The sequence below is a fragment of the Anser anser genome (assembly GCF_964211835.1).
Source record: "Anser anser genome assembly, chromosome: 1".
NCBI lineage: Eukaryota > Metazoa > Chordata > Aves > Anseriformes > Anatidae > Anser > Anser anser.
This window is the reverse complement of record NC_139720.1, coordinates 82,357,643-82,370,868: the sequence shown is the minus strand read 5'-3', so window position 1 is coordinate 82,370,868 and position 13,226 is coordinate 82,357,643. Positions and strand designations below refer to the sequence as shown.

At 42.0% G+C, this 13,226-nt stretch overlaps 1 protein-coding gene across 23 annotated transcripts in view; it reads right to left on the bottom strand.

Annotated features, from left to right (window-relative positions):
• Positions 1-13,226, bottom strand: part of ROBO2 (roundabout guidance receptor 2) — a 349,600-nt gene that overhangs the window by 99,945 nt on the left and 236,429 nt on the right. For 22 of the 23 annotated variants that reach the window (XM_083821015.1, XM_083820994.1, XM_083821010.1 and 19 more), the window contains 2 exons: positions 6,873-7,044; positions 253-458 (listed from right to left, as the gene is read on the bottom strand). In XM_083821015.1, the coding sequence (XP_083677141.1) occupies positions 253-458; positions 6,873-7,044 (378 nt within the window). Of the gene's footprint in view, positions 1-252; positions 459-6,872; positions 7,045-11,939; positions 12,093-13,226 lie in introns of those variants that run through there. The other variant, XM_083821007.1, reaches the window with a different exon arrangement.

Genomic DNA, 13,226 nt, shown 5'->3' with positions numbered 1-13,226 from the left:
GATTTTTAACATCACTTCTATTTTAAGGGATTTTTAATAGTGGAATCAGATGTTAGTTTGGCCCCTCTTTTTTCCCTTCACTACCATAATGTCAAAGAATGAAACAGGATTTGGACCTGGTGATAGTTTCACAGCAGATGAGACAACTAAGTTCATTTTGAACACAGCAGACAGCAAGATAGTAGAGCTGCTTGAGGCTCACACTACCAGCTCCATATTACTTGTAGTAGTTGCTTTGTTATCGCCACTCACCCGCAGAGTTTTAATCTGAAGTGTCCCCTGATCCTGTATGGATGTTCGAGGGTCTCTGCCCAGGAAGGTGAAGCCTTCTTTCAACCAGCTGATAACGGGAAGCGGGTCACCAGTAGCCTTGCACTTCAGCAGAGCTGTCCCATCCACTGCCAGCGTCTGATTGACAGGCCCCTGGAGGATGATGGGTGGAGGTCTATCTGTCAAGACTAAACAGCAACGCACGTATTAGCATTCATGACTTTGACAATAGTGCACTGCAGTCAGTCCATTGCTTGACACTACCAATTTTAACAGACTGGTTTATGTTAGCCTCAAAATGGCTACAAACATTATTTTTTCAAAACTTAAAGATACACCTTACTGATTGACTGGTATATTTAAAAAGCATTTTTGTGAGACTTTTATTTTGCCACTGCGAGATAACGCCTATATATATATAAACTTCTGTTAGCAAAGATCATCAGACTCATTTGATGGAGAGAAGATGAAAATTAAGACCTTGACTCAGAAAGGAACTGAGTTATATTTCTTATTTCTTCCAATTTAGGACTTAAAGTTAGCACTTTAGCACTTAAATGTCTTAAAAAAGCACGTGTTAAAAAATGTCACATCAAAATCTGCTTAATTGCTTACCTGATTTAAGGCATAAAAGAGAAAATCTGTTAAAGTTCAAAGTGAAGCACCATAGCCATTCTAGCATGGGCACAAACCATATTCCCCATTCTTGCTCAATTTGCAAGTATTCCTCAGCAAAAATATCAAACAAGATTACAAAATATTTAGTGCAATCTAAAAACTGTCTAGTAGAGAAAAGTTCAAACAAGCTATTTAACAACTTACTTATCAAATCATCTCATACATTGTAAAGCAATGAACTCTGCTATTTTTTTTCCCTAATAACTTACATTTGCATGCTTGAAATGCTTCATAAAGGATTCTGTAACCAGTGAGCGAGTGCATGGCTGCATGTAAGCCTCATTCCCTGACCAGTGGGATATCTTGAAGATGAGGTATAATGCTCATACTCATTTTTCTTGAAAGAACAATTTTTCATAAATAATTCTGCTTTTGAACCTATTCTCAGAGCCATCTGTTAGGCAGAAAAATATAACTCTTTGTTCCTAAATAATGCGTTTATATAAAATGAATGAGGAATATTTGAATTAAAAAAGGCTATAACTCCTTCATGAAATCAATATAACAGAATCAAGAATTCATTTTTATGTATTTGCCTGCCACGCTACTGTTGTTTTTAATCTTTGAACAACCTAACAATTCTACATATGACATTAAATATTGTAATAGACAGGATTAGCTTCTTAGACGGCGTAAAAATTAGACTGCTTCCACTGATGTCGACTGAGTTTTAATCTTTTATTCCATCTGAGAATCTGGGTCATTATATTTCATACACAATACCTGACTCTGAAAATAGCCTATTCTGAAGCAATATGTTTCTGTTGTATTTGAGCTGTTTAAGATGCAAGCCTCTGGAACCTTCAACAGTTCCAAAGCACGTTCATTATGCTATTTAATAAACAAAAATATTAGGGATATGTTGGCAGTTCACTTTATACTTAAAATAACTGTTTCTGAAATTGTTGCAAAAAAAAAAAAGCTAACTACTTTAATTTTGTTAACAAAATATTCAAAGGATAGAATCATTAGTAACACCTTGGAGGGTGAGTTTATCACATTTATTGAAACTGAAACTGAAAATAGAACACCAATACAGATTTTTTATTAATGAAAGAACTTGAAAGCTATTTTGGAAATTCTCAGATATCACCAGCTAAATTCAGAGATAGGACACGATTTACTATATTAAAAAAAAAGTAACACATTTTCACCTTGATGTAAGATTTTTGATCTTATTAAGGTTCTTTATGACTACATAGTTCAGCCACTTGGTGAAACAAAATTGATCTCAGCTTATGCTGAGACTCATGTTGCAGCTATGCTAGTAGTATATTTAAATGAAAATTCAGTTGTGTGCATTTTCATTTAGATTCAATGTAGAACAGCAACTCCCAGTTTTCTAGCTATCAAAAAAAAAAAGGAAAAAAAAACTACTTAGTTTGCTAACTATTCCATTGTAGTTATTTCCTGCAGCTAATTGCCTGTCATATGTATAACAATGTAGGTATTTTTAAAATCTAATGCATTACAGATATTGTTCTTTGGCATGTAATTAGGTTCTTTTTACAGCCCAAATGAGGAGCTCATAATCCTTTAAATAGCTTTGATCAATAATGTAATTGAAAGTCTCCTGGCCAGAAGGAATCTTCATTTTCAAGGGTGTTATGGGTGAAAGACCACTACAGGTTTCCATGACACTAAGGCTAAAGGTTAAATGAACACTTAGGGTTTCCACTGATCTGTGAACGACTATATTGTCTTCACAACTCGGACTTGTAAATCTTCTCTCAAATGTGCGTATATGTGCTTTTATTCCTACTACATAGGTCTCATCTATAGTAAGGATACAAAACTCAGTTAGAGGTTTAAAAACATAGTATGATAAGCATTCTGAGGAATAATGCAATAACATAAAAATGTCCACAGAAAGATAGAGGTGTTTGTTAGTTTCTTTTACGCCACTTATTATTATTATTTTTTTGTTACACATTGTTCTCTCCTAGCATGAAAATTCTATATATATTTCACAGAATACTTCATATGACTAAATTATATTTGCACAGAAAAAGAGAAGATAATTTCAAAATTAACCTCACTCAAAAAAAAATCAATCAATCGATCAAACAAACAAACAAAAAAATAAAAACTTTGAAACTATCTTCCAGAAACCATATATATATTCTGGCAACTGAAAAATTATCAGATTCCTTTTGTGACAAAATGTAGCTTATATTTTCAGCAGAGTATCAGAGAGGAAGAGATGAATAGTTTGTTCAATACTGATGCAATTTGGATGAACTAAAATCATGTTTAAATTTGGGTGGAATTTTGTCAAATTACAACAGGAAATTAAAAAAATAGAATGACAAAATGAAGTCTTAACTTTACTATGGCACTTCCAAAATCAACATTTCGAGAAGTTTTCCTGGCAAATTAACAAGGAAAATGGGACACAACTCACAAAATTCTTATGATGAACACTAGTATGATAGGGTAGTGTGCTCTCCTGGGAGGTGGAAAAGCAGAGACCATTCCTTCCTCTGTCTTTTTTGCAGAAGAGCTTCACAGTTCTGAATCTCTCCTGTTTGGAACCGTCACACTTGCTATAAAATATTTAATATATATTTGGATCTGGGATAAGAATGAAGGTGGCCAGATTTGCAGATAGCTGAACTGTGACTGTTACTAAATCACTCATTTCTGCTTTCTTCCAGGGGGATTTGAGAGACATACCCCAGAATATTCAACACACCTATAATTAAGAACTTGCACAGGAGGTCAGGAAAAATGACTTAAGTGTCTATTCCAAATCATTGGAGAGGGAGCTGTTGAGGTATGCTGCCAACTCCTTCTCTCTTTTTTTCTTTTTCTACATCTGTTCTGAATTCTTCTTATAGCTTCAGCCTTTTGCTTTATTCAAATGCCCATAGACATGACCCTTTTAATTGAGTATCCTAAAACATTTAATTTTTATGTTGTCATAGAAATCTATTGAGAGATGTTAAGCTTGCTCCTCTGTGCAATATTCATCCCAAACAGCAACTGCAGGGTAAACTGTAGGCAGATCCTACAGGTGAGTATGCAGTGGTCAAATTTTTTAGTAATAAATATAAATACTGACTATCTTATGGGAAATTGAGAACTTCTCCAAAATATTCTATGTATGATGGATAAATCTATGGAGTAAATTAAAAAATGTAAATTACTCTTATCTTGCATACAGACATGGTTAGATAGAAGCATTTGTTTTATTTGAATGATCTGTCACTTTAAGACTCTGAGCTGCATATTTGCTTCTGGAGTTTGAAAAGACTGCTAAGATTGTCTCAATTTTGTAAATGATTTTGCTTTTCCAGATGTGCATTAGACAGTGGATTATATGATAGCCTTTCAAGAAAACACAAGATTTGAATTTCAAATACACCGAGGGCTCTTAGCACCGTCCATAATCAGCAAAATTATCACTCAACTCAGCACATTTCATCACAGCTAGTAATCTCTTCTCATGTGAACACTTGAGTTAAAAATATTTCCAGTAAAGACATGTAAGTGCAAAAATGTAACAACTGAAACACTGCTATATATGGTATAATTAAGCACTTGTTTTTCTGCACATGACATATGTTTTCATTCTGTATTGGAACTTCAATTGGATCTAAATTACCCTGGATCAAACAAAAATGTATTGAAAATGAAAAAGATGGTTCGCCACTATTATTAAATCATTAACCAAACAGAAAAATTCTGGGCTGTGAAGTAAAACTGAAATCACCAGCCAAAAACTGGGACACTAATGCTTAAGTATATAGCTAGAATGCACAGCATTTATCTTTTATCATATTTTTAAAACCATGAAATTAGATTTCCCTACTGATAAAAATCATTAGCTTCCATAACTTCTGCTCAGCATCAACTAAAACAGATTAGTTAGACATTGATGGTTAACTTCCTAACTGAAAGCAATTAAAAAATGTCTGTGATCTAATGGGACATTTATTTACATAATTTCAGTTCCACAACATTGTTTTGGTACGTTTCTCCTGAACTCACCTGCCCTTTGACTTGAGGATGAAATGGTATTTCTGTAAAGTAACCTTCTATTATTTCATAATGATCATGCTGACATTAGGTTCTGGGATGTGTTTGAAGAACACAGGCCTTGCATTCCTTCAGCAGCATAGCCACCAGCTCATGCTTTTCCTCAGCAATGTGGAATGCACACCACCTTTAATTGAGACTGATTGTCATTGAGTTTGCATTTTAGCAGGGACACCTTTATGAGCTTTCTGTTGACTTGTTAAATAAACTAATGAAAATTCCAGTGAGGTCAATCAGGATTGTTTCCCACCCCCCCCCTCCCCAAGAAATAGATAAAGATGGACCACATGGCTTGTCTGTCAAGAGGAAGAATTTCTCATCACTGATATCCTTGAACCTGATTTTATCCTCTTGGCCCCTGTTGCAGTAAATCTGTACAGCATCAGCAGGTGCAACCATTAACAGCTCAATGCCCTCTTAGCTAATGTTTGTGTGTTCTATTTATTCCAATCACAGTTGTGGCACTGAATCCGGCAGTGCTACGGACAGATATTAAAAAATACTGCCTTTCCATTAATTTTAAATGACCTTTTAATCTACATTTAAATTTGAACTGAATGAAAATGCATCATTTTGTCATAGACCATGACAGAAAAGACTTAGAGATTGCAGAGCGAAGGTTAGCCTTTAGTCTCCAGAAACTGCTTTACCAAAAAGCAATATGCTTGTAAAGATGCAAGGATAAGGCAGAAATTACCTCCCCTTGTCATAAAAAATATAAACAGCTTTTGGAAAACAAAGAAAAGGCATCAAATTAATGCTCAAACCTCTGTAACGTGCCTGAACCTCTCTGCCTGTCACTTGTGATGAATATGCTCTTGTGAAAAGCCAGATTATTCAGAATTAGACATCTTTTCAAACTTTCATGGTGCAGGCAGGTCTCTGAGGGAACTGTAAAAGTAGACCTCTGCATATAACAACAGTTTTAATGGCAAAAATTCATCAAAGTCTGTCAGGAGATATTTAATGAGTCAGTTAAGATAAGGAATAATGATGCAGGGGAATGCCACAATCTCCTAGTGTAAGAGGAATTCTCTTGTTGTCTTTACTAACATTAAAGAATGAAAACTCCCTTCTATTCACAATAGGATGAAGAGGGGTATCAATGGGATTCCTGATATAAGAAAAGGATTGCTATTTGTATAGGGAGTACGGTAAACTTCAAGGCATGATAACATTCAAGCCCAAAATTCTGAAAAGGAAAGCATCGAGTCAGATCATGTAGTGCTTTTTCTTTCCTGCCAGCTCTTCTTTGCCTACGGATTTATACAGCTCTCTTCACACCTAAACATACTGAGAAATTCTTAGCACACAGCTTTGAAGTAGGGAAATATCTTGGTGTCTTTTTCACACATGGACTAAAGGGCTACATGCGACTAAAGGGCTACGTGCTGTAGCTGTTCTAAACTACCAGTACTACAGTAATTGAAGGCAACTATGTTGATTTAAACTGAGCTAGGGATACACTCCCAAACAAGTTGCCTACGGTAATACTGAAGGCTGGGACTGAGATGGGAATTGAGACTTCTTTTTCTGCACCCCAGTCCATTGCTTTAATCACATAACTATTCACTCTTCACAACATTTTTTGCATTCCTACCTTAGCTCTACCGAACTGAGCAGTTTCGTTTCTCACCAACCCTATTCTAAGCTGTTTTGTCCTTTGTTTGGACTATTAAGTACTATTAAGAGCATGTAAAAGGCAAACTGGACTTCAGTGCCCTTTTGATACTGTAGAGAATTGTGCAGAGACCCCTTTTCACAGTGTTTTTTTGTAGAAACTTGTCTGTTTATTTGTATGAATTATGTGACCTCACATGCCTTTATTTTGATTACATTAAGATACAGTCTTACAGAAAACAAAAGGAATTTCTATAGCTCACCATCAGTGACCTCCAGCTGAGCCTTTGCTAAAATGCTTCCAGCAACCGTCAGTGCTTGACAAATGTAGTAGCCCGCATCAGACCGTTGAATGTTGGTAATAGTGAGGTCTCCAGTTGGTGATACTGAATACCTGCTGTTGGGTTGGAGAGGCTGGTTTGGGAAGAGCAGATTCTGCAAAGACAATTTATCTCACATCAGTACTACATATAGAATTTTAAGAGAGCCATCTTTCTCTCAGCTAAAGATATGATGATTTTTCCTTAAAATTTCTCTCTATAAAAAGTAAGTGTGGTTATGAATTTATGAACCTACAGAGACAATTTTTTCCTGCCTTGGGCAACTTGCAGTTTAAATTAGAAACAGCCCTTTCATAGCATAGTGTGTTCTGGCTAGGGATTTAGGTGACAAGAAATTTTCCAGCAATCACTTTTGACTGATCTGTATTTGTTAAACGTTTAACTTCATTCTGAATTAAAAATGTTAATAATATACTTGGCTAGTTGTCAAAGCCGGGTATACTACTACAGTAAATATTAGAAAGATAGAAGAAAATTGAATTCTGGAGACTTGGGGGAGCATAGGGCTATTGTTTGGCAGTGAATATGATCTGGGTGAAGAAGAAAGTAAGAGCACAGCACAGAAGTAAAGGTGGGAGGAAGATACAAACAGGTCATAAAGTAGGAGAAGCTGGCATAGCACAAGAGTTTAAAGGAGAAGTAAAAGGAAATTAAAACTGAAATATACCAAAGCAGAAAAGCTACATGGAGCCTTGAGGGTAAAGAGGAAGGGTATAAATCTAACGTGGAAATCATGGGAAAGAAAAAAATAATTTTATATAGGATAAGACATCAGTTAGCACAGAACAGGGAGATTAGCTTTTGCCTTTGGGCTGAACTGGAGAAAAGAGAGATGTCAGTAAGAATAACTAAAATGAATGTAGCAGTCATTGAATATGATGAAGGACTGAACGAATCAATAATACAGACAAAAGGACTTAAAAGGTTTTAGTGGTGAGGGCTGTGTTTTCAAGGAAAAAGTTATACTAAGACAACTCTACATGAGAATAAAGAACAGAAAAAGAAAGAGAGGCAATATGAACAGAAAGGTTAGCATCATGGCTGAATGAGACAGAGAGGGGAACAGAGGAGACAAATTAAACAGTGATAACGAATTGATAAATTCCAGGCACATAGGGTCTGTCTCTAATACCAACTCAACAAGCCTGTATAAAAAATACACATTTTTTGTCTCAGTAATATCCCAAAACCCTGTTACCATACCCTGATAAGCTTTCAGTCTTTACTGTGGCTTTGTATACCTCTACTGTGTTTTCTATTAATGACTCACTACTAAATTTTAAGCTAATCTATATGGGCTAAAAATAAACCTAAAAGCATAGAGTAGGGTATTAAATAATTTTTCCAGAGAATATTTTACACTTCAGTAGGAGCTGATCATGACTCCTCCTTTCAAGGACCAGGTAACTATGGATTATAATTTGTCCTACATTACAGTACAGTCCACTATTTTAATGCTTTTACATTTTCACTGGTTTTAATAAGCTGCTGGTTTACTCATCTGGGCACAATGGTTGCATGCTGGGTTGCAAACAGTGGGACAAAAGTTACCTCCGATGTATCACAGTATCACAGATTTCTAGGTTGGAAGAGACCTCAAGATCATCGAGTCCAACCTCCGACCTAACACAAAGTACTCCACTAAACCATATCGCTAAGCTCTACATCTAAACGTCTTTTAAAGACCTCCAGGGATGGTGACTCCACCACCTCCCTGGGCAGCCCGTTCCAATGCTTAATAACCCTTTCGGTAAAGAAGTACTTCCTAACATCCAACCTAAAACTCCCCTGTCGCAACTTTCGCCCATTCCCCCTCGTCCTGTCACCATGCACGTGGGAGAACAGACCAACCCCCACCTCTCTACAGCCTCCTTTAAGGTAACTGTAGAGAGCGATAAGGTCGCCCCTGAGCCTGCTCTTCTCCAGGCTGAACAAGCCCAGCTCCCTCAGCCGCTCCTCGTAAGACTTGTTCTCCAGACCCCTCACCAGCTTGGTCGCCCTTCTCTGGACTCGCTCGAGCACCTCCATGTCCTTCCTGTAGCGAGGGGCCCAAAACTGAACACAGTACTCAAGGTGCGGCCTCACCAGAGCTGAGTACGGGGCACAATCACTTCCCTAGACCTGCTGGCCACACTGCTTCTTATGCCAGCCAGGATGCTGTTGGCCTTCTTGGCCACCTGAGCACAGTGCTGGCTCATATTCAGCCAACTATCAACCAATACTCCCAGGTCCTTCTCGGCCAGGCAGCTTTCCAGCCACTCATCTCCCAGCCTGTAGCTCTGCTTGGGGTTGTTGCGCCCCAAGTGCAGGACCCGGCACCTGGCCTTGTTGAACTTCATACAGCTGACCTCAGCCCATCGCTCCAGCCTATCCAGATCCTCCTGCAGAGCCTTCCTGCCCTCGAGCAGATCGACACACGCACTTAGCTTGGTGTCATCTGCAAACTTACTGAGGGTGCACTGAACGCCCTCATCCAGATCATCGATAAAGATATTAAAGAGGACCGGCCCCAGTACCGAGCCCTGGGGGACACCACTAGTGACCGGCCTCCAACCAGATTTGACTCCATTCACCACAACTCTCTGGGCCCGGCTATCCAGCCAGTTTCTAACCCAGCGAAGCGTACGCCAGTCCAAGCGCCGAGCAGCCAGTTTCTTGAGGAGAATGTTGTGGGGAACGGTGTCAAAAGCCTTACTGAGGTCAAGGTAAACCACATTCACAGCCTTTCCCTCATCCACCAAGCGCGTCACTTGGTCATAGAAGGAGATCAGGTTCGTCAAGCAGGACCTGCCTTTCATAAACCCATGCTGACTGGGCCTGATCGCCTGCTTGCCCTGCAAGTGCCGCGTGATGACCCTCAAGATAATCTGCTCCATGAGCTTTCCTGGCACTGAGGTCAAACTGACAGGCCTATAGTTCCCCGGGTCTGCCCTCCGGCCCTTCTTATAGATGGGCGTCACATTGGCTAGCCACCAGTCAACTGGGACCTCCCCCGATAGCCAGGACTGCCGATAAATGATGGAAAGCGGCTCGGCCAGCTCCTCCGCCAGTTCTTTCAGTACCCTCGGGTGCATCCCATCCGGCCCCATCGACTTGCGCACATCCAAGCTCCGTAGCAGGTCGCCAACCATTTCCTCATGGATAGCGAAGGCCACATCCTGCTCCCCATCCCCTTCCACCAGCTCAGGGCACCGGGTATCCAGAGAACAACCGGTATTGCCGCTAAAGACTGAGGCAAAGGCAGCATTAAGCACCTCAGCCTTTTCCTCATCCTTAGTAACTAGGTTCCCCCTCGCATCCAGTAAAGGATGGAGATTCTCCTTAGTCCTCCGTTTCGCGTTGATATATTTGTAAAAGGATTTTTTGTTGTCTTTAACGGCAGTAGCCAGGTTGAGCTCCAGATGAGCTTTGGCCTTTCTAATTTTCTCCCTGCACAGCCTCGCTACATCCTTGTAGTCCTCCTCAGTGGCCCGCCCTTTTTTTCCAAAGATTATAAACCCTCTTTTTTCTGCTAAGCACAAGCCGCAACTCTCTGTTGAGCCAGGCCGGTCTTCTTCCACGCCGGCTCGTCTTTGGGCACGTGGGGACGGACTGCTCCTGTGCCATCACGATTTCCTTCTTGAGGAGCGCCCAGCCTTCCTGGACTCCTCTGCCCTTCAGAACCGCCTCCCAAGGGACTCGGCCAACCAGCGTCCTGAGCAGCTCAAAGTCAGCCCTCCGGAAGTCCAATACAGCAGTTTTACTGGTCCCCTTCCTGGCCTCGCCAAGAATAGAGAACTCTACCATTTCATGGTCACTCTGCCCAAGACAGCTTCCGACCACCACATCTCCCACCAGTCCTTCTCTGTTTGTGAAGAGAAGGTCTAGCAGGGCACCACCCCTGGTAGGTTCACTGACCAGCTGCGTCAGGAAGCTATCTCCCACGCTCTCCAGAAACCTCCTAGACTGCTTTCTCTGTGCCGTGTTGTGTTTTCAGGATATGTCCGGGAAGTTGAAGTCCCCCACGAGGACAAGCGCCGACGATTTTGCAACTTCTGTCAGTTGCCTATAAAACTCCTCATCCGTCTCCTCATCCTGGTTCGGCGGTCTATAACAGACCCCGACCAGGATGCTAGCCTTGCCGGCCTTCCCGCGGATCCTAACCCACAGGGATTCAACCTTATCATTCCCAGCCTGGAGTTCCACAACATCAAAAGATTCTCTAATGTAGAGAGCCACGCCACCACCCCCTCTGTGCTGCCTGTCCCTCCTGAAGAGCCGATAGCCAGGCATTGCAGCACTCCAGTCATGGGAGCGGTCCCACCACGTCTCCGTGATGGCAACCAAGTCATAGCCTGCCTGCTGCACGATGGCTTCCAGCTCCTCCTGTTTGTTACCCATGCTGCGTGCATTAGTGTAGATGCACTTCAGCTGGGCCATCACCTTCTTCCCTGGCCTAGCCATTGTTTCCCCCAGCACAGCTCCAACAAGCCTTGTTTGAGCCCCGTCCCCCTTCTTACCTAGTTTAAAGCACTCTCTATGAGCCCCACCAGCTCCTGGCCTAGGATCCGTTTTCCCCTTGGAGATAGGGACCCGTCTGGGGCCATCAGGCCGGGTGCCGAGTAAAGCTCCCCATGGTGAAAAAACCCAAAATTTCTGTGCTGGCACCAGCCTCTGAGCCACCTATTAACCACGTGAGCTTTCCGTGTCCTCTCCGTGCCTCTCCCTTCCCCCGCAGGGATAGACGAAAACACCACCTGCACTCCCGCTCCCTCCACCAATCGTCCCAGCCCCCTATAGTCCTGTTTGATAGCCTTGAGGCTTCTCTTTTCAACATCATCGCTGCCAGCCTGGACTATCAAAAGCGGGTAATAGTCAGAGGGGCGAACCAGGTTTGGAAGCTTCCTGGTAACGTCTCTGACCCTGGCCCCAGGGAGGCAGCAGACTTCCCTATGTGTGGGGTCAGGCCAACAAATAGGGCCCTCCGTTCCCCTCCGTTCCCCTCCGCACCTCACGCAAGCAGTCTCTCTGCCTCCCGCCGATGGCAGCAAGAGGCTCAGACACTCCCCGCATCCGGAGACCTGAACTGCCGCACGTTTGGACGGGCAGTCGGTCTGGGTGTGTACTGACTTCCTAGAGAAGGCACCGTGCCTGGTGGAGACCATCACACCCCAGCTGACGGGAGAGTGCCGTTGGAGGAGTTGTCCCTATGGGCGGGTGTGAGCGCTCCGCCCTTCCTGCCCGCGCTAACTGCCGCGTCACTCCCCCAGCGTCACTCCCTGTTTGCCGGCCCTGGTCGCCGCGCTCCCTAAGGGCTGCCTTCGAACGGCCGGGGGGAGGAGCTGTCGCTGGCGCTGCTGGCTCCGCCTACGCCTCGTCAGCCTCTCTCACGAGGGCTGCCGGTGCCTGGCGGCTCCCTCACGTAGGCTCGATGCCCGAAAAATAGCCCTGCCTGTCCCGATCCCGCGCTCCGCTGCAGCACGCGTCTGCCCCGGAGCCGGTCGCCTCGGCAAGTTGTAATGTAATACCACTTTCTTCTGGATTTATCTCAAGGATGAATTTAATCCAGACAGTTTAAAAATTACAGATGTCCTGTCCTGGAGTATTTCATTGGTGGGTGGATGTTAGACTCCTGGTTAAAGGCTACCAAGTACTAAGGACCAGATATTCATGCACAAGTTGGCACAAGAAATTACTCAGGAGGGAGCAGCTCCCCTCCCTTCCAGCTGGTTGTGCTCAGTAAAACAAGGTTGAGAAATAGATTCAGAATGAAAAATGCCCTACAATTATTGGAGTGGGCTAACATGACTACTTAACATTACTTTGAACACTAACAGTGGTGCTGCAAATGGTTCCTTGAGTAAAAGCAGAAGTAAGACTGTAAATCCAGGTAACAACTTGTAGCCAGGCTTGCAAACATGAAAATTAAAGCAAGTTCAGTGGATAGCGCTTAATTTGGCCAAAACACAGTCTTCCCTGTTCTAATGAAGAAATGCAGTATGTGGAAACTCACCTATTCTAGGGCATCTCATTGCAAATTCTAGCAAGTTCTGTGTTGAGATGGTAACACTAACCTGTGTTACTTCACTGATGCTCAATTAAGATTAACATAAGGGTATAATGAATCACATTGAGCTATGTTTCAAGGTTCGATAATAAACCATGTAGGTATCAATTTTTATGTTGCATTTATTTGCCAAAAAAGAATGTTCTAACCCTCAGGGATCTGGTTCTCAATATGGTAATTAATTTTCCTGGTTTGTAATTAAACAGTTTCAACATGGTACAATCGGTAGG